This window comes from Aegilops tauschii, chromosome 7 (genome assembly GCF_002575655.3).
Source record: "Aegilops tauschii subsp. strangulata cultivar AL8/78 chromosome 7, Aet v6.0, whole genome shotgun sequence".
NCBI classification, from domain to species: Eukaryota; Viridiplantae; Streptophyta; class Magnoliopsida; order Poales; family Poaceae; genus Aegilops; species Aegilops tauschii.
The window spans coordinates 610,389,150-610,413,995 of NC_053041.3; the positions used below are offsets into that span (position 1 = coordinate 610,389,150).

Consider the following 24,846-nt stretch of genomic DNA (forward strand, 5'->3'; position numbering starts at 1 on the left):
CCCGATGGCTGAATGATGTGCATTGTTGTACCAGAATTGAGCCAATGCTATCCAAAAGCTCCGGCGTCGCGGGCAGGCTTGTGTGAAGCAGCGCAGGAAGGTTTCAACACATTGATTAACTCTTTCTGTTTGTCCATCCGTTTAAGGATGGTTTGTCATGCTCAGCCGCAGTTCTGTTCCTGCCCCTTTGAATAGCTGTTGCCAAAAGTGGCTTGTGAAAACCGGGTCTCTGTCAGACAAAATTGTTGCTGGCAGACCATGGATCTTGTAGACTTGGTGTAGATAGAGTTGCACGACTGATATTGTCGTGTAGGGGTGAGCAAGAGGTAGAAAGTAGGCAAACATGGTACGTTTGTCCACGATGACCAGCATGCAGTTGAACTTGCTGGACTGAGGGAAGCCATCGATGAAATCCATTGATATCATCTCCCACGGCTGACTGGGTACTGGAAGCGGTTGGAGTAAGCCTGGTGAAGCAGCCTAGTCTGGTTTGGCTTGTTGGCAAATTGGACAGCAGCGCTCTATTGCAGGATGTGCGCTTTCATCTTGGGCCAAGCAAATAGACGCCGGATGCGACGGTAAGTCACTGGGAATCCGGAATGTCCACCCATCGGACTGTCATGGAAAGCACCAATGATGCATTGTTGTATTTGTGTGCCCCCTCCCAGCCAAATTCTGCCATGGAATCAGATGATCCCTTGCTCCAGAGAAAAACGGCCTTTCGGGTCCTTCTGAAGTGCCAACTGTTCAAGAAGGCGTGAGGCATGTGGATTGTTGTTGTAACTGTTGACGACATCTTCGAGCCAAGCTGGTACGCAGGAATACATGCCTACATTATATTGATGAATTGGAGCTAGTTCTGTGTCACCCTATGTTATGATTGTTGGAAATATGCCCTAGAGGCAATAATAAAATGGTTATTATTATATTTCCTTGTTCATGATAATTGTCTATTGTTCATGCTATAATTGTGTTATCCGGAAATCGTAATACATGTGTGAACACATAGACCATAACATGTCCCTAGTGAGCCTCTAGTTGACTAGCTCGTTGATCAATAGATGGTTACGGTTTCCTGACCATGGACATTGGATGTCATTGATAACAGGATCACATCATTAGGAGAATGATGTGATGGACAAGACCCAATCCTAAGCATAGCACTAGATCGTGTAGTTCGTTTGCTAAAGCTTTTCTAATGTCAAGTATCATTTCCTTAGACCATGAGATCGTGTAACTCCCGGATACCGTAGGAATGCTTTGGGTGTACCAAACGTCACAACGTAACTGGGTGGCTATAAAGGTGCACTACAGGTGTCTCCGAAAGTGTCTGTTGGGTTGGCACGGATCGAGACTGGGATTTGTCACTCCGTATGACGGATAGGTATCTCTGGGCCCACTCGGTAATGCATCATCATAATGAGCTCAATGTGACTAAGTAGTTAGTCACAGGATCATGCATTACGGAACGAGTAAAGTGACTTGCCGGTAACGAGATTGAACGAGGTATTGGGATACCGACGATCGAATCTCGGGCAAGTAACGTACCGATTGACAAAGGGAATTGTATACGGGATTGCTTGAATCCTCGACATCGTGGTTCATCCGATGAGATCATCGTGGAACATGTGGGAGCCAACATGGGTATCCAGATCCCGCTGTTGGTTATTGGCTAGAGAGGTGTCTTGGTCATGTCTGCATGATTCCCGAACCCGTAGGGTCTACACACTTAAGGTTCGATGACGCTAGGGTTATAAGGAAGGTTTCTATGTGATTACCGAATGTTGTTCGGAGCCCCGGATGAGATCCCGGACATCACGAGGAGTTCCGGAATGGTCCGGAGGTGAAGATTTATATATGGGAAGTCATCATACGGTCACCGGAAATATTCGGGGGTATACCGGTATTGTACCGGGACCACCGGAGGGGTTCCGGGGGTCCACCGGGAGGGTCCACCTGCCCCGGAGGGCCTTATGGCCTATAGGGGAAGGGAACCAGCCCTAAGTGGGCTGGGCGCCAACCCCCCTAGGGCCCATGCGCCTAGGGTTTGGGGGGAACCCTAAAGGGGGGGCGCCCCCCTTGCTTGGGGGGCAAGCTCCCTCCCCCCTTGGTCGCCGCCCCCCTCTAGATCTCATCTAGAGGGGCCGGCCCCCTTCCCCCTTCTCCCTATAAATAGAGGGGTGAGGGGAGGGCTGCAGCACAACATCCAAGGCGCAGCCCCTCCCCTCCCCAACACCTCTCCTCCTCCGCGCGAGCTTGGCGAAGCCCTGCCGGAGAATTGTCACTCCATCACCACCACGCCGTCGTGCTACTGTTGGAACCTTCTTCCTCAACCTCTCCCTCCTCCTTGCTGGATCAAGGCGTGGGAGACGTCACTGCTCCGTACGTGTGTTGAACGCGGAGGTGCCGTCCGTTCGGCGCTTGGATCATCGGTGATTTGGATCACGACGAGTACGACTCCATCAACCCCGTTCTCTTGAACGCTTCCGCTCGCGATCTACAAGAGTATGTAGATGCACTCCTCCCCTCTCGTTGCTAGTAAACTCCATAGATTGATCTTGGTGATGCGTAGAAAATTTTAATTTCTGCAACGATCCCCAACAATGATTGTTACATGATGAACCGCATCCGGCATAATTCTCCATCACCGATACAATGCCTACGAGCTTTTCACATATTGTTCTTCGCTTATTTACTTTTCCGTTGCTACTGTTACAATCACTACAAAACCCAAAAATATTACTTTTGCTACTATTACATATCAAAAGTGGAGAAAGCCACCCCAGCCCACTTCTGCAACTCAAAAGCTTTATACCAAAGAATATATGCTTTGACCACATGACTGAGAAAATCACTTTTTTTTCAACACATAAGTAGATAACTGAACTAGTCACTGAATTTTGTGGCAACAGCAAACATGATATTTTAACAAGGGAAAAGCTGAGCCAAAGCCTCTGATCTGAACAAGTCATATCACGTATTGGTAAGCAATTTAGAAATGAATAGAAACACATGAAAACATCTCACACCATGCCATTCATTAGGGGCAAATACTATTACTCTACTACAGGCTACAGACTACAGCACTACAGTTTCCTACGGATCACGGGAGACTGCATCTTCCTATGAAGGAACCGTTGCGGTCAGGGGAGGCCATCCAGGGCGTCGGTTTTTTTAGAAAAAGGAGGTTGTCCCCCGGCCTCTGCATCAAAGTGATGCATACGGCCAATTTATTAAAAAGCAAAAGGTTCAACAAAATCTCCAACTCTCAGACAAAAAAACTGCTCACATAGAGCAAAAAACAAAGGAACAGGATAGCCACAATGATAGGATATGGTAGGGTAATTCTCGATTACTAGCAGCAATTCCTCACGGAGGTAGGATTTAGTGGCGATTAGAGGAGAGATTACAAGAATGAGGTAGCTAGGGTTCGTCGCGGAGAAGAAAGGGGAGGGGATAAGAGCCGAGCCGCCGTTGCCGTTGATCCACTGGATGCCCTTCCTCTCGAGTGTGTCGCCTTTAGTAGTAGCTGTTGGGCGCCTCAGTTGGCCCATTCCGGCCCGTTGACTCTTGGGTTGGGCCGCTTGGGCCGAGTGGGTCTGGTAGCAGCCTAGTGGGTGCGGTCGTCGCTGCCTTATGGGTCACTGTTGTCGGGGGCGCTGACATCCCCTCCTCCTTGGGAAGAGGCTTGCCCCCAAGCCTCCGCATGCGGGAACCGGGCCATCAAGCTTGCTTTATCCTCCCAAGTGATGCCCAGATTGGAAGAAGCTGACCATTGTATCTTCACTTGTTCATGGACGCCGTCTTTGTACTTGCGCCAGCGGGTCTGAAGAACAGCTTCCGGCACAGCGAGGTCATCCAAACAGTGTGGAAGGTGAGTTTCAGCGCTCGTACCAGGGAGGAGAGCTTGCCGGGGGAGTGAAACATGGAACACAGGGTGAACTGTTGCTTGTGGGGGTAGCTGGAGCTTGTACGCCACCTCATTGATCTTGTCGATGATGGGGAAAGGCCCGTAGAACTTGTAAGCCAGCTTTTGATTTGCTCTTGAGGCGACGGAAGATTGTATATATGGTTGCAGCATGAGGTAAACTGTGTCACCCACCTCGAATGTTCGAAAGGAACGCTTCTTGTCAGCTTGGTCCTTCATCAGTTGTTGCACTCGGTTGAGGTGTTGCTGCAGTAATGCTTGGACAGTGGCGCGCTCATAAAGCCAAGATTGGAGTGCTGGTACTGAACATGTACCTTTTGCTGTGATTCCCCAGTGGCGAGGTTCGAAGCCGAACATGGCTTTGAACAGTGTCATCCCGATGGCTGAATGATGTGCATTGTTGTACCAGAATTGAGCCAATGCTATCCAAAAGCTCCGGCGTCGCGGGCAGGCTTGTGTGAAGCAGCATAGGAAGGTTTCAACACATTGATTAACTCTTTCTGTTTGTCCATCCGTTTGAGGATGGTTTGTCATGCTCAGCCGCAGTTCTGTTCCTGCCCCTTTGAATAGCTGTTGCCAAGAGTGGCTTGTGAAAACCGGGTCTCTGTCAGACAAAATTGTTGCTGGCAGACCATGGATCTTGTAGACTTGGTGTAGATAGAGTTGCGCGACTGATATTGTCGTGTAGGGGTGAGCAAGAGGTAGAAAGTAGGCAAACATGGTACGTTTGTCCACGATGACCAGCATGCAGTTGAACTTGCTGGACTGAGGGAGGCCGTCGACGAAATCCATTGATATCATCTCCCACGGCTGACTGGGTACTGGAAGCGGTTGGAGTAAGCCTGGTGAAGCAGCCCGGTCTGGTTTGGCTTGTTGGCAAATTGGACAGCAGCGCTCTATTGCAGGATGTGCGCTTTCATCTTAGGCCAAGCAAATAGACGCCGGATGCGACGGTAAGTCACTGGGAATCCAGAATGTCCACCCATCGGACTGTCATGGAAAGCACCAATGATGCATTGTTGTATTTGTGTGCCCCCTCCCAGCCAAATTCTGCCACGGAATCAGATGATCCCTTGCTCCAGAGAAAAACGGTCTTTCGGGTCCTTCTGAAGTGCCAACTGTTCAAGAAGGCGTGAGGCATGTGGATTGTTGTTGTAACTGTTGACGACATCTTCGAGCCAAGCTGGTACGCAGGAAGTAATGTTGTTCAGGGAATCTGTTGGGTTCGCCCTTGACAGAGCATCTGCTCCGGCGTTCTCAACGCCCTTCTTGTATCTGATGCGGTAGCGTAGGCCAAGGAGTTTGGTAAAAGCCTTCTGCTGCCATGGAGTGGTTAGCCTCTGTTCCTCCAAGTGAATTGAACTCTGCATGCTGAAGGTAGGGACGCCATTGATCCACCGCTACTACAATAGCGAGATATTCCTTCTCGTAAGTGGAAAGGCCTTGATATCACTGGCTGAGCGCCTTGCTCATGAATGCTATAGGGTGCCCTAGTTGTTGCAGAATTGCCCCGATGCCGCGGTCGCTAGCATCTGTCTCAATGACGAATGGCTGTTTGAAATTGGGCAGTGCCAGGACAGAGGGCTGAGATGAGCTGTTTCTTCAGAACTTGAAAGGTTGTTTCCGTGGTAGATGTCCACAGGAATGGTACTCCTTTCTTGAGCAAGTTGAACAAGGGGCGTGCGATGACGCCAAAGTTTCTGACAAACCGACGATAGTAGCCTGCGAGCCCCAAGAAGTTGCGAACTCCTTCGACATCTGTCGGTGCCTGCCAGTCTTTTACGGCTGCAATCTTGGACGGGTCGGTGGACACGCCTTGTGCACTAATGGTGTGGCCCAGGTACGAGATTTGTTGTTGACCGAAGACGCACTTGCTCATCTTAGCTTTCCAGCAGTCCTTTCTCAACAGCGCCAGAACTTGCCGTAGGTGGTCAGTGTGTTCCTCAATGAGAAACTGAAAACTAGGATGTCGTCGAAGAAGGACACCACATAGACACGGTTAACTGGCTTGAGTGTTGTGGTCACTGCCCCCAAGAATGTGGCTGGTGCGCCGGCAAGTCCGAACGAAACCACTCTGAATTCAAAGTGCCCTTGATGCGTCTGAAATGCAGTCTTGTATTCTTCCCCGGGTGCCAGACGAATTTGGTGGTAACCCGCACGGAGATCCAGTTTGGAGAACCACTTCGCGCCATGAAGCTTGTCCAAGAGTTCCTTGATGATGGGCACTGGGTACTTGGGCACCACTGTAAGCACACTGAGCTGCATGTAATCGATACAGAGTCGCCACGTGCCATCTTTCTTTTTGACCAAAATGACTGGGGAAGAAAAGGGACTGGTGCTCTGCTGAATAACTCCTGATCTCAGTAGTTCTTCCACTTGGGTTTCGATCTCCGTCTTGTGTTCTGGCTTGTGGCGGTATGGCCAGATGTTGACCGGCTGGGCTCCAGGGATAAGAGGTATCATGTGGTCGCAGGCACGCCTTGGAGGGAGGCCTGTTGGCTCGGTGAAAACATCCGGAAACTCGTCGAGGACGCGCTGGATGCAGTCAGGAACTGGCGTTGATGATTCTGGCGCAGGTGCGACCATGCACAAATGCACCACATGCGAGATTGCGCCTCGGCTGCAGAGCCCTTGGAGCTGAATTGTGTTGATTGACTCGCAGGTTGTTGTACAGGCGTCGTGGCTGACCAGACGGAGTGGACCGGCCGGTGTGGGGATCTCGATGAAGCGAGCGCGCCAGTCGACGACATGGTCGACGGTGACTGCGCCGCATCGCCAAGATCGGTGACCCGTTTCTCCAGATCGGGCCGCCATGCGACGAGCTCGTCGATCTTGGTCGTCGAGAGTTGAATCTCCGCGATTGCCTTGGACTGGGCCTTCATGTTGGTGTCGAGGCGGTCGAGGAATGCCTGGATCGATAGATCCATGGCAGTTAGTAGGGAACGCGCTTGCCGCACGCGACGGGTTTCGATGAACTGGTCCAGAGTGGAGTGGAAGGGATTTGGGTTGGTCTCTGATACAAGATGATAGGATATGGTAGGGTAATTCTATTGGGGAACGTAGCAGAAATTCAAAATTTTCTACGCATCACCAAGATCAATCTATGGAGTAATCTAGCAACGAGGGGAAGGGGAGTGCATCTACATACCCTTGTAGATCGTGATGCAGAAGCGTTGCAAGAACGCGGATGAAGGAGTCGTACTCGTAGCGATTCAGATCGCGGTTGATTCCGATCTAAGCGCCGAACCACGGCGCCTCCGCGTTCAACACACGTGCAGCCCGGTGACGTCTCCCACGCCTTGATCCAGCAAGGAGAGAGGGAGAGGTTAGGGAAGACTCCGTCCAGCAGCAGCACGACGGCGTGGTGGTGATGGAGGAGCGTGGCAATCTTGCAGGGCTTCGCCAAGCACCGCAGGAGAGGAGGAGGACATGGAAGAGGGGAAGGGCTGCGCCAGAACTTGGGTTGCTACTGCCCTCCCACCCCCCACATATATATAGGGGCAAGGGAGAGGGGGGCCGGCCCCCTCAGATCCAATCTGAGGAGGGGGCGGCGGCCAGGGGGGTTGCCTTGCCCCCCAAGGCAAGGGGGGCGCCTCCCCTTAGGGTTCCCCAAAACCCCCAGGCGCATGGGCCCTGGGAGGGAAGGCGCCCAGCCCACTAAGGGTCCCTCTCCACATACAACCCATAGGGCCCTCCGGGGCTGGTGGCCCCTCCCGGTGGACCCCCGGAACCCTCCGGTGGTCCCGGTACATTACCGGTGACGCCCGAAACTCTTCCGGTGGCCAAAACGGGACTTCCCATATATAAATCTTTACCTCCGGACCATTCCGGAACTCCTCGTGACGTCCGGGATCTCATCCGGGACTCCGAACAACATTCGGTAACCACGTATATCTATTCCCTATAACCCTAGCGTCATCGAACCTTAAGTGTGTAGACCCTACGGGTTCGGGAACCATGCAGACATGACCGAGACGTTCTCCGGCCAATAACCAACAGCGGGATCTGGATACCCATGTTGGCTCCCACATGTTCCATGATGATCTCATCGGATGAACCACGATGTCGGGGATTCAATCAATCCCGTATACAATTCCCTTTGTCAATCGGATGTTACTTGCCCGAGATTCGATCGTCGGTATCCCGATACCTTGTTCAATCTCGTTGCCGGCAAGTCTCTTTACTCGTTCCGTAACACATCATCCCGTGATCAACTCCTTGGTCACATTGTGCACATTATGATGATGTCCTACCGAGTGGGCCCAGAGATACCTCTCCGTTTACACGGAGTGACAAATCCCAGTCTCGATTCGTGCCAACCCAACAGACACTTTCGGAGATATCCGTAGTGCACCTTTATAGCCACACAGTTACGTTGTGACGTTTGGTACACCCAAAGCATTCCTACGGTATCCGGGAGTTGCACAATCTCATGGTCTAAGGAAATGATACTTGACATTAGAAAAGCTCTTAGCAAACGAACTACACGATCTTGTGCTAGGCTTAGGATTGGGTCTTGTCCATCACATCATTCTCCTAATGATGTGATCCCGTTATCAACGACATCCAATGTCCATGGTCAGGAAACCGTAACCATCTATTGATCAACGAGCTAGTCAACTAGAGGCTTACTAGGGACATGGTGTTGTCTATGTATCCACACATGTATCTGAGTTTCCTATCAACACAATTTTAGCATGGATAATAAACGATTATCATGAACAAGGAAATATGATAATAACCAATTTATTATTGCCTCTAGGGCATATTTCCAACAAATTCTCGATTACTAGCAGCAATTCCTCACGGAGGTAGGATTTAGTGGCGATTACAGGAGAGATTACAAGAATGAGGTAGCTAGGTTTCGTCGCGGTGAAGAAAGGGGAGGGGATAAGAGCCGAGCCGCCGTTGCCGTTGATCCACTGGATGCCCTTCCTCTCGAGTGTGTCGCCTTTAGTAGTAGCTGCTGGGTGCCTCAGTTGGCCCATTTCGGCCCGTGGACTCTTGGATTGGGCCGCTTGGGCTGAGTGGGTCTGGTAGCAACCTGGTGGGTGCGGTCGTCGCTGCCTTGTGGGTTCCCGTTGTCGGGCGCGCTGACACACAACCGACGGTATAAAGGAAGATAGGAAACTAAACACCTATCCTATTACATGACCGCCATCCAAACCGGTTGAACATAGCCCGTGCTACCGTCTCCCAACGAATAGACCCAATAACCATACGCGCCCTGGCATCCATCATAGTGAGTAACGACCACATACGGATCAACGTAGTGGCCCGGAAGAGAACCTGCAAGAGATGAACATTTGTTGTTCTGTTAAAAACCAAATCGTTTCTGCAGTTCCATATAGCCCATAATAAAGCACATACGCCTACACGAATGTGTCTCACTGATTCTATCTCAACTCCATTTAGCCATGTCCCAAATAACGTGTTGATGCTAGTAGGAGGAGCAATGTTAAACGCTATATGGATAGACCACCATAAAATTTTGGCCAGAGGGCAATCAAGAAAGAGGTGTTTGATAGATTCATCATGATCACAGAAACTACATCTGCGAGACCCTGTCCAGTTACGTTTTGCCAAATTGTCCTTAGTGAGAATGACTTGTTTGTGGACAAACCACATGAACACTTTAATTTTTAAGGGAACTTTGACTTTCCAAATATGCACTGATTGGGGAATAGAAGCCGAATTGATCATATCCAAATACATGGATTTCACCGAAAACACTCCATTCTTGGTTAGTTTCCAGTGCAACTGATCTGGCTGTTGAGAAAGTTGGACATCCATCAATCTTCTCACAAGATGGAGCCATGGTTCCCAACGGTTTCCCGCTAAAGTCCTTCTGAAGTGAATATTTAGAGGGTTGGACTGTAATACTGTTGCAACATAGGCATCCCTACGCTGAGCAATATTATATAGAGAAGGATATTGGATAGCAAGAGGCGTCTCCCCCAGCCATGTATCCTCCCAGAATCTCGTGGAAGTACCATTACCAATGATAAACTTTGTTATGTGAAAGAAGGCCGATTTCACTCTCATCAGTCCTTTCCAAAAAGGCGAATCGGTTGGTCTGGCCGTCACTTGTGATAAGGTCTTAGAATGAAGGTACTTATTACGCAGAATCTGGGCTCATGTGGCATCGGTCTCTACGAATAACTTGTACATCCATTTGCTGAGTAAGAATCTGTTCTTCACCTCTAAATTTTCAATGCCAAGACCAACTTGGTCTTTTGGCCTACAAATAATATTTCATTTATCAAGTCTGTATTTCCGTTTTAATTCGTCACTCTGCCAGAAGAAACGCGATCGATAGAAGTCCAGTCTTTTCCGTACTCCTACTGGTACCTCGAAGAAGGACAAGAGAAAAATTGGCATACTCGTGAGCACCGAATTAATAAGAATTAGTCGGCCTCCGTATGACATAAGTTTGCCCTTCCAGCAACTTAGTTTCTTTTCAAAACGATCTTCAATGCATTTCCATTCTTTGTTAGAGAGCTTGCGATGGTGAATCGGAATGCCCAGATATGTAAAAGGCAACGAGCCAATCCCACATCCAAACAATTGTTTGTAAGCTTCTTGTTCGTCTTTAGCTCTCCCAAAGCAGAACAATTCACTTTTGTGAAAGTTAATCTTTAACCCCGACAACTGCTCGAATAAGCATAACACAAGCTTCATATTTCTTGCTTTCACTAGATCATGCTCCATGAAGATGATGGTATCATCTGCGTACTGTAGAATGGACACTCCACCCTCCACTAAATGCGGAACGAGACCACCTACTTGGCCGTTTTCTTTAGCTCTTCCTATCAGAATTGTCAACATATATACCACTATGTTGAACAAGATAGGAGGCATGGGGTCTCCCTGTCTTAGACCCTTAATTGTGTGTCTGTAAATAGTGACCTATATCATCATTCACCTTTATTCCGACACTGCCTTTTTGCGTGAAAGAATCTACCTGCTTTCTCCAGGATTGATCGAATCCTTTCATCTGCAAGGCCTGCTGAAGAAAAGGCCACTTAACCTTATCTACGCTTTCTCAAAATCCACCTTAAAACCACTCCATCTAGCTTTTTCGTGTGGATCTCATGGAGCGTTTCATGAAGGACCACAACTCCTTCAAGGATGTTTCTGTTCGGCATGAAGGTTGTTTGAGATGGTTGCACCACACTATGTGCAATTTGCGTCAGCCTGTTAGTCCCCACCTTGGTGAAAATTTTAAAACTAACGTTAAGAAGACATATCGGTCGGAACTGCTCAATTCGTACCGCCTCTGTCTTCTTAGGTAGCAGAGTTATCGTTCCAAAATCAAGGGCGTCGTTGGCGCCCCATTAGACTCGTCTTCATAGCCGCGAAACGTCGTCAGTTATCATGCCTTCGCCGTCGAGACGACCGGCCAGCCGGGTCTATGTGACCGTCGAGCCGTTGCTTTCGCTACTTGTTTGTCGTCTCCGGAGAAGTTCGAGGGAATCATCTGGGCATTGTCGTCGTACGAGGCCGTCGGATTAGGTCACCAAGCCCAAGTCAACCAAATGGGGCACACCAAGGGGTTGCCTTGGGGGACAAGTCACAGGCGAAACACGAGGGTCTGAGGCGTTCCCCCCTTAGGGCGTACACTGTGATCTTTGGTGTTTCTGGAAGAGTCCTAGGAGGATGACATAAGGGATAACCCCTTCCCAAGTCGCATCCCTTGGCTCCACCTATGAATATGCGTGGGGAGGGTGCACCCCTTAGAAACATACTAATCCTTTGGAGCACACTCCTGCTTTGCGTCTCTCTCTCTCTCTAGATTGATCTAGACGGAGAACACTGCTAGGGTGCCGTCTCCTCCCTCTAGTTCTTTCTTCATTGTTGCCTCTAGGAGCTCATGGATGAATAGGGCCACCTTTGAGATCCATTTCACCAAAAGCGGAACCAGCGAACGACCATGATGGCGTAGAGCACCCGCAGTGGAGCTCAACGGCGTCAGAATCACGGCCATGCCGGCGCCATTTTGAAAGCCGGAGATCATTTTCGGCGGGTTGTTGGGCGATGCGCGAGCATGACTTCGAGGAGAATCAAGTTCTTCGAAGTTTGTAAGCTATATCGTCAACTCCCCCGTCCATCCGTAGGCTCATTGTCGCCACAACGTTGCCCACGGAGGCTCACATCCTCCGCTCACTAAGTGTTTGACGAATTGCCCAGGTAACTTGTTGCCTTTTCATTGTTGTTTTACTGTTTTTGCAATCAACATGAAATGTTGCAAGTAGTAGATTAAGAGGTCAAGGAAGGCGTTCTTCGATGACTCTTCGTTGGAGAAGAAGGAAGAATATGACGATGATTTTGAGATGGCCATTGTTGTGATAGTTCATGAGGACTTTCGGAGACCAAGACTAGGATCACAATTTAGCCGCTTGGATATGAATCATGATAGAGCAGAAGCTCATCACAAGCTTATCAAGGATTACTTTGCGCCCAATCCAACATATTAGGAGAAGTATTTTTGGCAGTGATTTCGAATCCGAGCTGTAGCATGAAATTTGATCTATTTGGGTAGGACAGAACACCACCCTGCAAAGACCGAAGATCGAATACTGAAAAACCGAGAAGACTGAAATAATTTGGGACATCAATTATGAAAGACCGAGAAGATCGTACCAAGCAAATTGAAAAGACCTAACGTCCGGGCTTACTGCTAGAGATGCTCTTACTTCATGCGTCAACGACTTGAAGCATCACATTACAGTGCGTAGCAATGCATACTAATAGTTCACCCCAAACAAAAGTGGGAAGTTAAAACACACATAAGAAAAACTCAAAACACAGCGGCCCTTATCTTGCAGCATCTTTTCCTTCCAGTATCAAAACATAGGCCTGAAACCAATGCGTCCAGCTCCAACTGGTCTCCGCCGCCGTCAGGTACCATTATGTTCTACCCAGACGCTGCAACTTTCTCCAGCCTGGATAGGTCCAGCATTGGGGTCGTCGGCAGGGATGACGGAGGTCAATTCGTGGTGGCCTGCAGCGAGCCTATTGATGGTATAGCTTGGAACATGAAATGGCTTAGGCCATGGCTCTTCGACGTGTTGTTCTTTTGGCGCATGATGAACAAGTTTCAGATGTTATCTTCGTCTCTGACTGTCTCTCATTTGTGCAAAAGATCAATTTGTCTATGAGTGACCGTTCTTCAATTGGGGTGGTGGTGGTGGCTGAAATCAAGTCTATGTCTGAAGGTTTCTCGCCAGTGTCCTTCAAACATGTCCGTCGGCATTTGAATGTTCCTGCTCATGTGCTAGCTAAATCATGTATGAACTTTTCTGGTCTTTGTGTTTTTTATTCTGTTCCAGATTGTATCCGGTGAACTCTGTGTAATGTTGTTCATTAATCTATAAAGCCGACGTTCTCTCAAAAAAAACACAACGGTTGGCATTTCTTACATAACATATTTGGTTTGTTTGTAGTATTGCAAATTTGCCTATTTTTTATATCCTGGGACACCGGCGATGTCTTTTTTATTTTTGAGCAAAGGCACAATTATTCGCTTTTTTTAGGGGTACGTGAGTTATTCACTTATTAGCTTCACGGGCGAATGGCCTTTGTTTTCTAAGCCCAGAACAGACTATTCATTCCATCAGCATGCGCAGCATCCCACCTCTTTTTAGTCCCACCTCGCCGAGCGAGCAAGCAGCAGACCAGCTTAAATAGCACTCTCTACAAACTCTCGCGCCGAGCGCACTAGCGAGTGCTTGTAACCTGAGCGGGGGCAATAAGGTGGCGTGAACGTTGCCGTAGCGCTGTGGGCCTGGTCCAGTTGTGCACCTGCTGGCCCGCCCGTTCCAAGTTGGTAGTGGACCAGCTGGGGCCTGTGCGAAAGCTAGGCGTCACGGGCTTATAATGTGGCAGGCATTGCGTGAGGCTGGTTTAACAGAGCAGCGAAAACTGCCCGCTTCCAACGGTGGGAGGATAACGGGCTGCTGCACAACTGGGCCGCTTGGCCCTCACAGCCTACTCCAACGAACCACCATCTTTTTTTTTTTTTTTGCGCTGCTGCAAAAATGAACTTTTGAAAGTTGCAGAATGTGGTTAAAAACTGCAGGTTATAAAATTGTTCATAAATTTCGATCTCTTGGTTACGCGATTGGAAATTCTCTTGCTTGTCTCTTTTTCATATCACACTTTTATACGATGATCACATCTCGAAGTTTTTCTTTTTCTATATCGTACAGTGGAAGGAGGCACAAAACGTTTTTTTACTCAAATCGGTTTGTCATTCCGTAGCCATGCCGGATGAGCGGAGCTGGACAAAAATCCATGACAATGTTTTGAAAGCACATAGTTCGTGGAAAGAAAAAACTCATACAAAAAACATGAAGAACCCAATCATATTCCATCAATTGAGTTTTACTCAGAAGCCACATCGACACCAAAATAAATAAAGCCTATTACATCACAGAGAGCAAGATTCAGAAAATAACGTGCAATCATCCATGTCGTTGACCTCGTCCTCCGGAATGTTCCATTTCTCAGGCTCCTCCAAGCACTCATCGTTGGTAGACAGCAAGTGCAGCACCTGAAATGCATGACATATTTTGTTTTCTCATTTCATCTGAACATCAGTAACTTAAACCTAGCGACTATGATGAATGGGTACCTCCGACACCGATGGCCGCCACATTGCGGGCCGCATGATGCAGCGTGACGCGACGGTGACCATCCTCTTCAGCTGGTCCTTGTCGTAGTCATCGCCGAGTTCAGGGTCTGCAAGCTCGATCGCTTGCCCGGCCTCCAGAAGAGGTTTTGCCTAGAAAAGGCAGAAAGATCAAACACATATAGTGTGAACTGTTTTGTTCGTTGGCGATTCAGTCAGTTCACTGGAGTGTGCTCATTCAGTTAGTGCTCACCCACTGAAGAAGACTCTGCTTGGAGCAGTCGATGGGCCGCCTTCCGGTGACGATCTCTAGCAGAAGAACTCCGAAGGCAAATATATCTGTCTTTTCATCGACGATGCCGTGCATGAAGTATTCTGGCGCCAAATACCCAAATGTGCCCTCTATGGGTACGACAGAGTGATGGGTCCATTGTTTTGGAAGCCACTTTGCCAGCCCAAAGTCAGAAATCTGTTGTGTAAACAGACAAATGCCCAATCTTATTAAATAATCACATCACTTTCATAATTGATTAAATGCCATTTCGTTACTTGCATTGCATATAATTCTCAAGTAACTGTATCATTTACTTGAGTACTCCATTTACTTTTGACAGAAGATTGTTGTTTGGTTGGAATAGTAGATTTTTTATATAAAAGGGTGGTTTTAATTGAGTCAAAAATCAAAATATAGGCTATGGTAGGTCCACCTGAGGTTCAGAATCATCGCCGAGGAGGATATTAGCGGCCTTGATGTCGCGGTGGATGATCCGGTGCCTGCAGAACATGTGCAGATACTGCAAACCCCTCGCGACACCCACCGCGATCTTCTGCCGCAGAGGCCACTCAAGGACCTTCCCACTGTTCCCTGCAATTATCACCAGTGTCACTGACAAAAACCTCAGGTCGATCACTCTGAACTTGAACACTGACTGAAATTCATTCGGATACCGTGGAGCGCCGATGCGAGCGTCCCGTTCGCGCAGAGCTCGAAGACCAGGTAGAGCCCGTTCTCGACGCAGCATCCGAGCAGGTCGGCCGTGTTCGGGTGGCAGACATGCACCTGGATCCCTAGCTCCGACAGGAACTCCTTCTCCTTCTGCTCAGTGGGCTTGCCCTTGGCCAGCCTCTTCACTGCTATGCATTGGCCGTCAGACAGTACGCCCTTGTACACTTCTGCATAGCCCCCTCTCCCCACTATATTATCTACATGCATGAAACCAGCATAAATCAGATTGCATTAAATCTTGCTGAATTTTGCATGATACTAAATTCTCTGATTTTTTTTTCATTCAAATGCATGAACAGAAGGCCTGAAAAATAAGTTACCAACCTGGACTGAAGTCGTCTGTAGCAACTGAAATCTCTTGGTAACTGTAGCACTTCCAGGCAGGTTTCTGATCCTCGGAGAACGTGGAGCAGCCGTCGCCGGCTTTCGCGCCTTCGTCGTCGACGGTTCGCAGGAACGGAAGCCAGAGCTTCATGTCCGACAGCCGTCTCCATATGCCACTGTGGCCACGCCGGCTCATCGTGTCATTGCTACATGTGCTGTTGTAGCACTCTTCAGTGACCTGCAGGGGTTCCCCTCCCTCTGGTCCATCAAGAACCGCCCTCGGCGAGCTCTTGTCTTCCTCGTCGCCGTCAGCCTGCTTGCGTATCGAGCTTGATCGAAGTAGTTTTGTTAATGTTCTGCTCCATGTTGAACTTGAGGAGATGTTGCTGCTGCCTGCAGTTTGAGCTTCTGAATTAGAACATTGTTAATGAACAAGCATGCCTGTTTTCAGAAGAAGGAAAAAATAATTGCTAAAAAAGTTCACCATCAAATGACTGGGACTTGAGTCGGTTGCTGCTCTGGGTCTGTGCCAGGCCTTCCCTTCCGACCGCGATCACCGAGCAGCTGTTCGGAGCGTGCATGAAGCAGTAGTTTGCAACCTCAAAGTGATTCCTGAAATGCATAAAACTACTGATTACATTTACTGGAAGAGTGCAAACTTGCAGAAAAATACAGTTCAGTATCTGTACATGAACAGAGAAGTAGCTCATTATTATTATTATTATTATTATTAGGTATTACTGTATTATTATTATTATTATTATTATTATTATTATTATTACTATTACTACTACTACTACTATTTTCCCTTTTTAGGAACTTACTAAAGTCTACCTGTGATATTTACTTCTTGATCTTCCAACGACTAGAAACTTTGCATCAGTCTGTTCAGCTTCCCGGGCCAGGGCTCTTGGAATGCTTGAGCTGCAGATCACCTTGGCCTCCAAATTGACCTGGGAAACAGAGGAAAGGCAGAGAAAACAGAGGATAAAACTCATAACCCATTTGTTTCAGAATAATAGGCTTAAATGGAAGTTCAGTCCCAATTTGGCAGCATTAAAGACTGAATATAAGCACATGGATGAGGAAGCATAAAGGAAGACAAACTCAGGCCACCGTACTAATTCCACCGAACAGCTGAACATAGACATGCCACCAAACTCAAAACCAGCGAGCACAAACTTTCCTTCCAAGTTGCCACTACACTGTTCTCACCCGAAGAGAAATGAAAAGAAAATAGACGCAAGAAATGTAAACTAAGAACTGAACACCAAATATCATCAGAAGCTATGTTCAGAAATTATTCATTTCAAATGAATATAAGCAGTTTGGTAAAGAAATTGCAGAATTGAAATAGTGTTGTTCTTTGATCAGTCTGCACCTGTTTAGCCTCGCATGTCTCCACCAACTCCCCGAGCATGTAGATGACGAAGGCGTTCGCCTTCTGGAGCCTGTTCTTCCTCCCCCTCCCTCCTGCCGGCCAGAAACCACCACCAAGAACAGCAAAAGCAAACCATCAACACACAACAACAAAGATTGTATCCATGCAGCAACACAAGTAAAATTGCAGGCGGTTACCAAGGACATGGACGGCGACGACGGAATCGTTGGGCTTGGCGACGACCCTGATCGCCCACGACAGCAGCTCGGAGCATCCCCGGGAGTTGTTGGGCACGCCGACCAGTATCCTCGAGCCAAGCTGCAGCTGCGGCCGCCGCCCATGGCTGCTGCCCCTGCTGCACTCCTCAATGGCGTCCATGTCTGAACCTCCCCTCCCCAGCCTCGACCCAGCACTAACACTGGTTAGTGGCTGCGACCGGAGGACGAAGACAACGACGACGACGACGACGACGGCCACGACAATGACAGGGATTTTGTAGAGGCAAAAGGTGACATGGCATGGTGAAAGGCACGCGAGTGCAGTGTAGTGAGAGAGGCAGGCGGTGGTTAGTTAGTTGGAGGTAGTGATGGCCATTTAGCTAGCTTTATTCCCCTGTGGGCGACCACCATGGAACTCAACGGAAGCTCGCAGCAGCACCAGCAGCACTTGGCAGCAACCGCCGTGGCATTGCTTGCTTACAAAAGTTGGGTTGCTTGGTAGTGAAGATGCGTGCCGGTGGTACAAAGACGGGTAGACCGGTGCACACCTAGGATTGGCTCATGCTTGGATCTGATTGGGTCCTGCAGCATTAGGTAACCGATCTAATCTGACATCTCTGGTACAGTTTGTATAACTGTTTATATAATCAGTGCCGAAGAACGACCGTTAAACGTAGCTGTTTGAGCAATTTACATCAGCAACTGCTTTTCTAACGAAACAGAAGTACAGAACTAGTGATCGTTTTTTTTTCGAATAAGGCTCTAGATTTACTTATATTAAAAGACTTCCAGTGATACAAGACATCCTATAAAAAAAGTTATAATCAGGTCGTAATAGAGCCAAACACCGTCTCTGTCGATTCCATCGCCAGAGTCAGCCTCACATTGCATCCTTTGTGGCCGGAAGTTGTCGTGCTAAGGTCCAGCTGGACCAACGCCATAAGAACAAACAGTCATCCTAGAAATCTTCTGTAGATGAATAACAGTGGTTATCATATACCCACATAATGCCATCAAATTTCCTCCGTTTCTTCTTCATATAACATAACCTACCATATTGTTCCGTGTGTACAATCATGTATATATCCTCGATATCTTGAGTAGTTCTTCATATTGTGTTGATGGAGAGATCGAATATAGCCGACATCTTCTCAACATTAATATATTTTCCTTAAAAAAAATTACATAACTGAACCTACGACATTTGGTTACAGAAGTTGTGCAGGAGATGACAAACATTGGGTTTCCATTGGTCGAGGCAGCAGTGCTGGTTGGTAGGGCTGTGGGGTCCACACACACGCATGCGTGCATGCCAGGTAGGACGATGTATCTGAATTTTGATCGGATCAGCTCAGTCCTACTGCGGCAATGGGACATCTGGCCCTCCTTCTGGTGGTGGTGCATGCCAAATCTTCCACTGCGGCGAAGGTGTAATTATTACATTGATTGTGGTGATTGTGAGTGGGGTTCTTTAGAGGTTTCTTGGCTTATTTCTCACTTATTTGGAGATGATCATCGCATAGGCAGCGGCCCACATTCCACGACTGATGCAATGAGTGCGCGGTTGTGACCGCGTGGAGGCGTGGAAAAACCGGTGTTTCTGCTCTGGATTAACAATAAAATGAAAAAAGAAATATAGGAAAAACGTTAAAAAAAGCTGTGGCATACATTGTTGAATGTAGGGATGAAAACGGAGCGGAAACGGAGGAACTGAGTGCTACCACATTTGGTTTTATATTTTTTTTGCAGAAGCGAAAACGAATACAAAAACGTTGAAAATGAATACGGAAATATATACTACCAAAAACAGACATGGGATGAATACAGAGCGGATATAGAAACAGAAGTGGGCGTTGACCGGAACTTAGAAACCTTGAATCATAGAGAAATACACACAAAAAACAAACAAATTTAATGAACTGTTAACATGGCTACAAGATAATATGTTTATTTTAGAACTTTAGCGCACTATTGTACTAGTACTGACAATTGCGTATAGGATCAAGTTGAGTACATGTGTGGTAGTAGAAGTTGGGACTCAAATGATCCATTCTACTCACTGTGTCATTGTCATACGCCTATAGTAAAAATTGAAATTCCATATTCGCGAAAACGGAAAGCTCCGTTTCCACGTATGTTCCACCGAAAAACACTGTTCCGTTTTTGTTTTCGTTTCCGCATAAAAAAAATTCATTTCCACTTCTGTTTTGCGAATTTCCATTTCTGTTTTCATATTTCCTATCCGTTTCCATTTTTTTCTTCGGAAAAGCGGAATGTTTCCACTCCATTTTCATCCCTAGTTGAATGTTTCGGTTGCATGCAAAGTTTGGTGACAAAACAAACATTCGTAGTGCTTTTTGAAAGCATTTTGGAGCACTGATTTTATTTTATTTTCCAAGACTTCCATTAATGGTATTACAACATGGAACTTTGCAAAAAGGTGAAACATTAAACAATGTTAATCTTTAAAGAAATTCAGAATGTTTTGATTTTTCCCCATCTTTTTATATTTTACTGTTCACACTGGGATCATTTACCCTGGGAGCTCAAGGACACTTTCAGTTTACTGAAGCGGAAAACGGAACATAACTTCCGCCAAAACGGAAACATAATTTTCTGTATACATAGATATAAAAAGTTTCGCTTTGTATGTCTAACTTTTTTACCTGAAAATCACAGAACAATTGGATAATTATATTAATATAAGTAAAATATTTACATGTGGATACTTATAAATGTAGAATGGAAGTAAGGAGAGATTGAGGATCAAGCTCTATCTAGTTGTAAAACTTCCCCCCTTTCCGGTTCATGGAGAGGTGAAAAAAAGAGACGGCTGAAGTTCCCTTGATTTTCCGCCGGCCAGGCTGGTGGTTCCCTTCCTCTCCGTCTGCCGCTCTGGCGGCGTGTGAGTTGGGGGGGTGGATTTGGGGCCCTTATGTGTTTATAGTACGGATAGGTGTTGGGGAACGTAGTAATTTCAAAAAAATTCCTACGCACAGGCAAGATCATGGTGATGCATAGCAATGAGAGGGGAGAGTGTGTCCACGTACCCTCATAGACCGAAAGCGGAAGCGTTATGACAACGCGATTGATGTAGTCGTACGTCTTCACCATCAACCGATCCTCAGTACCGAACGTACGGCACCTCCGTGTTCAGCACACGTTCAGCTCGGTGACGTCCCGCGAACTCACGATCCAGTAGAGCTCGAGGGAGAGTTTCGTCAGCACGACGGCGTGATGACGACGTTGATGAAGTTACCGACGCAGGGCTTCGCCTAAGCACCACTACGATATGACCGAGGTGGATTATGGTGGACGGACTCTCACCGGGAGATCAATGATCAATGATCAATTGTTGTGTCTTGGGGTGCCCCCTTGCCTCCGTATATAAAGGAGCTAGGGGGAGGCGGCCGGCCAAGGAGGAGGGCGCGCCAAGGGGGGAGTCCTACTCCCACCGGAGGCAAGGGGGCGCCGCCCCCCTCCTTGTCCAATTCGAACTAGAGGGGGAGGGGCGCACGGCCTGCCCTAGCCGCCCCTCCTCTTCTCCACTAAGGCCCAATAGGTCCATTACACTCCCTGGGGGTTCGGGTAACCCCCCGGTACTCCGGTATATGTTCGAAACCTCCTGAAACACTTCCGGTGTCCGAACATAGTCGTCCAATATATCGATCTTTATGTCTCGACCATTTCTAGACTCCTCATCATGTCCGTGATCATATCCGGGACTTCGAACTACCTTCGGTACATCAAAACATATAAACTCATAATATCGATCGTCACAGAACTTTAAGCGTGCGGACCCTACGGGTTCGAGAACTATATAGACATGACTGAGACACGTCTCCGGTCAATAACCAATAGCGGAACCTGGATGCTCATATTGGTTCCTACATATTCTACGAAGATCTTTATCGGTCAAACCGCATAACAACATACGTTGTTCCCTTTGTCATCGGTATGTTACTTGCCCGAGATTCGGTCGTCGGTATCTCAATACCTAGCTCAATCTCATTACCGGCAAGTCTCTTTACTCGTTCCGTAATGTATCATCCCGCAACTAACTCATTAGTCACATTGCTTGCAAGGCTTATAGTGATGTGCATTACCGAGAGGGCCTAGAGATACCTCTCCGACAATCGGAGTGACAAATCCTAATCTCGATCTATGCCAACTCAACAAGTACCATCGGAGACACCTGTAGAGCACCTTTATAATCACCCAGTTACGTTGTGACGTTTGGTAGCACACAAAGTGTTCCTCCGGTATTCGTGAGTTGCATAATCTCATAGTCATAGGAATATGTATAAGTCATGGGGAAAGCAATAGCAGTAAACTAAACGATCAAGTGCTAAGCTAACGAAATGGGTCAAGTCAATCACATCATTCTCCTAATGATGTGATCCCGTTAATCAAATGACAACTCATGTCTATGGTTAGGAAACTCAACCATCTTTGATCAACGAGCTAGTCAAGTAGAGGCATATTAGTGGCACTATGTTTGTCTATGTATTCACACATGTATTATGTTTCCAGTTAATACAATTCTAGCATGAATAATAAACATTTATCATGATATGAGGAAATAAATAATAACTTTATTATTGCCTCTAGGGCATATTTCCTTCAGTCTCCCACTTGCACTAGAGTCAATAATCTAGATTACACAGTAATGATTCTAACACCCATGGAGTCTTGGTGCTGATCATGTTTTGCTCGTGGAAGAGGCTTAGTCAATGGGTCTGCAACATTCAGATCCGTATGTATCTTGCAAATCTCTATGTCTCCCACCTGGACTTGATCCCGGATGGAATTGAAGCGTCTCTTGATGTGCTTGGTTCTCTTGTGAAATCTGGATTCCTTTGCCAAGGCAATTGCACCAGTATTGTCACAAAAAAATTCATTGAACCCGATGCACTAGGTATGACACCTAGATCGGTTATGAACTCCTTCATCCAGACTTCTTCATTTGCTGCTTCCGAAGCAGCTATGTACTCCGCTTCACACGTAGATCCCGCCACGACGCTTTGTTTAGAACTGCACCAATTGACAGCTCCACCGTTCAATATAAACACGTATCCGGTTTGCGATTTAGAATCGTCCAGATCAGTGTCAAAGCTTGCGTCGATGTAACCATTTACGACGAGCTCTTTGTCACCTCCATAAACGAGAAACATATCCTTAGTCTTTTTCAGGTATTTCAGGATGTTCTTGACCGCTGTCCAGTGATCCACTCCTGGATTACTTTGGTACCTCCCTGCTAAGCTAATAGCAAGGCACACATCAGGTCTGGTACACAGCATTGCATACATGATAGAGTCTATGGCTGAAGCATAGGAAACACTTTTCATTTTCTCTCTATCTTCTGCAGTGGTCGGGCATTGAGTCTGACTCAACTTCACACCTTGTAACACATGCAAGAACCCTTTCTTTGCTTGATCCATTTTGAACTTTTTCAAAACTTTGTCAAGGTATGTACTTTGTGAAAGTCCAATTAAGCGTCTTGATCTATCTCTACAGATCTTGATGCCCAATATGTAAGCAGCTTCACCGAGGTCTTTCACTGAAAAACTCTTATTCAAGTATCCTTTTATGCTATCCAGAAATTCTATATCATTTCCAATCAACAATATGTCATCCACATATAATATTAGAAATGCTACAGAGCTCCCACTCACTTTCTTGTAAATACAGGCTTCTCCAAAAGTCTGTATAAAACCATATGCTTTGATCACACTATCAAAACGTTTATTCCAACTCCGAGAGGCTTGCACCAGTCCATAAATGGATTGCTGGAGCTTGCACACTTTGTTAGCTCCCTTTGGATCTATAAAACCTTCTGGTTGCATTATATACAACTCTTCTTCCAGAAATCCATTCAGGAATGCAGTTTTTACATCCATTTGCCAAATTTCATAATCATAAAATGCGGCAGTTGCTAACATGATTCGGACAGACTTAAGCATCACTACGGGTGAGAAAGTCTCATCGTAGTCAACCCCTTGAACTTGTCGAAAACCTTTCGCAACAAGTCGAGCTTTGTAGACAGTAACATTGCCGTCAGCGTCAGTCTTCTTCTTGAAGATCCATTTATTCACTATGGCTTGCCGATCATCGGGCAAGTCAACCAAAGTCCACACTTTGTTCTCATACATGGATCCCATCTCAGATTTCATGGCCTCAAGCCATTTTGCGGAATCTGGGCTCACCATCGCTTCTTCATAGTTCGTAGGTTCGCCATGGTCAAGTAACATGACCTCCAGAACAGGATTACCGTACCACTCTGGTGCGGATCTTATTCTGGTTGACATACGAGGTTCGGTAGTAACTTGATCTGAAGTTTCATGATCAACATCATTAGCTTCCTCACTAATTGGTGTAGGTGTCACATGAACCGGTTTCTGTGATGAACTACTTTCCAATAAGGGAGCAGGTACAGTTACCTCATCAAGTTCTACTTTCCTCCCACTCACTTCTTTCGAGAGAAACTCCTTCTCTAGAAAGGATCCATTTTTAGCAACAAATATCTTGCCTTCGGATCTGTGATAGAAGGTGTACCCAACAGTCTCCTTTGGGTATCCTATGAAGACGCATTTCTCCGATTTGGGTTCGAGCTTATCAGGTTGAAGCTTTTTCACATAAGCATCGCAGCCCCAAACTTTCAAAAACGACAACTTTGGTTTCTTGCCAAACCACAGTTCATAAGGCGTCGTCTCAACGGATTTCGATGGTGCCCTATTTAACGTGAATGTAGCTGCCTCTAAAGCATAACCCCAAAATGATATCGGTAAATCAGTAAGAGACATCATAGATCGCACCATATCTAGTAAAGTACGATTACGACGTTCGGACACACCATTACGCTGTGGTGTTCCGGGTGGCGTGAGTTGCGAAATTATTCCGCATTGTTTCAAATGAAGACCAAACTTGTAACTCAAATATTCTCCTCCACGATCAGATCGTAGAAACTTTATTTTCTTGTTACGATGATTTTCCACTTCACTCTAAAATTCTTTGAACTTTTCAAATGTTTCAGACTTATGTTTCATTAAGTAGATATACCCATATCTGCTCAAATCATGTGTGAAGGTGAGAAAATAACGATATCCGTCGCGAGCCTCAACATTCATCGGACCACATACATCAGTATGTATGATCTCCAATAAATCTGTTGCTCGCTCCATTGTTCCGGAGAACGGCGTTTTAGTCATCTTGCCCATGAGGCATGGTTCGCAAGTACCAAGTGATTCATAATCAAGTGATTCCAAAAGTCCATCAGTATGGAGTTTCTTCATGCGCTTTACACCAATATGACCTAAACTGCAGTGCCACAAATAAGTTGCACTATCATTATCAACT

At 46.9% G+C, this 24,846-nt stretch overlaps 1 protein-coding gene across 1 annotated transcript; it reads right to left on the reverse strand.

Annotated features, from left to right (window-relative positions):
- Positions 1 to 14,249: 14,249 nt before the first annotated feature.
- LOC109732700 (probable receptor-like serine/threonine-protein kinase At5g57670) lies at positions 14,250 to 17,769 on the reverse strand. Its single transcript, XM_020291888.4, has 10 exons — positions 17,470 to 17,769; positions 17,273 to 17,364; positions 16,726 to 16,844; positions 16,376 to 16,503; positions 15,892 to 16,284; positions 15,510 to 15,764; positions 15,269 to 15,426; positions 14,815 to 15,030; positions 14,565 to 14,714; positions 14,250 to 14,483 (listed from the first exon to the last, which is right to left on the reverse strand). Exons 1-10 carry the CDS (start codon positions 17,648 to 17,650, stop codon positions 14,361 to 14,363), a joined length of 1,815 nt encoding a protein of 604 aa, XP_020147477.1. The 5' UTR covers positions 17,651 to 17,769; the 3' UTR covers positions 14,250 to 14,360.
- Between the last annotated feature and the right edge of the window lie 7,077 nt (positions 17,770 to 24,846).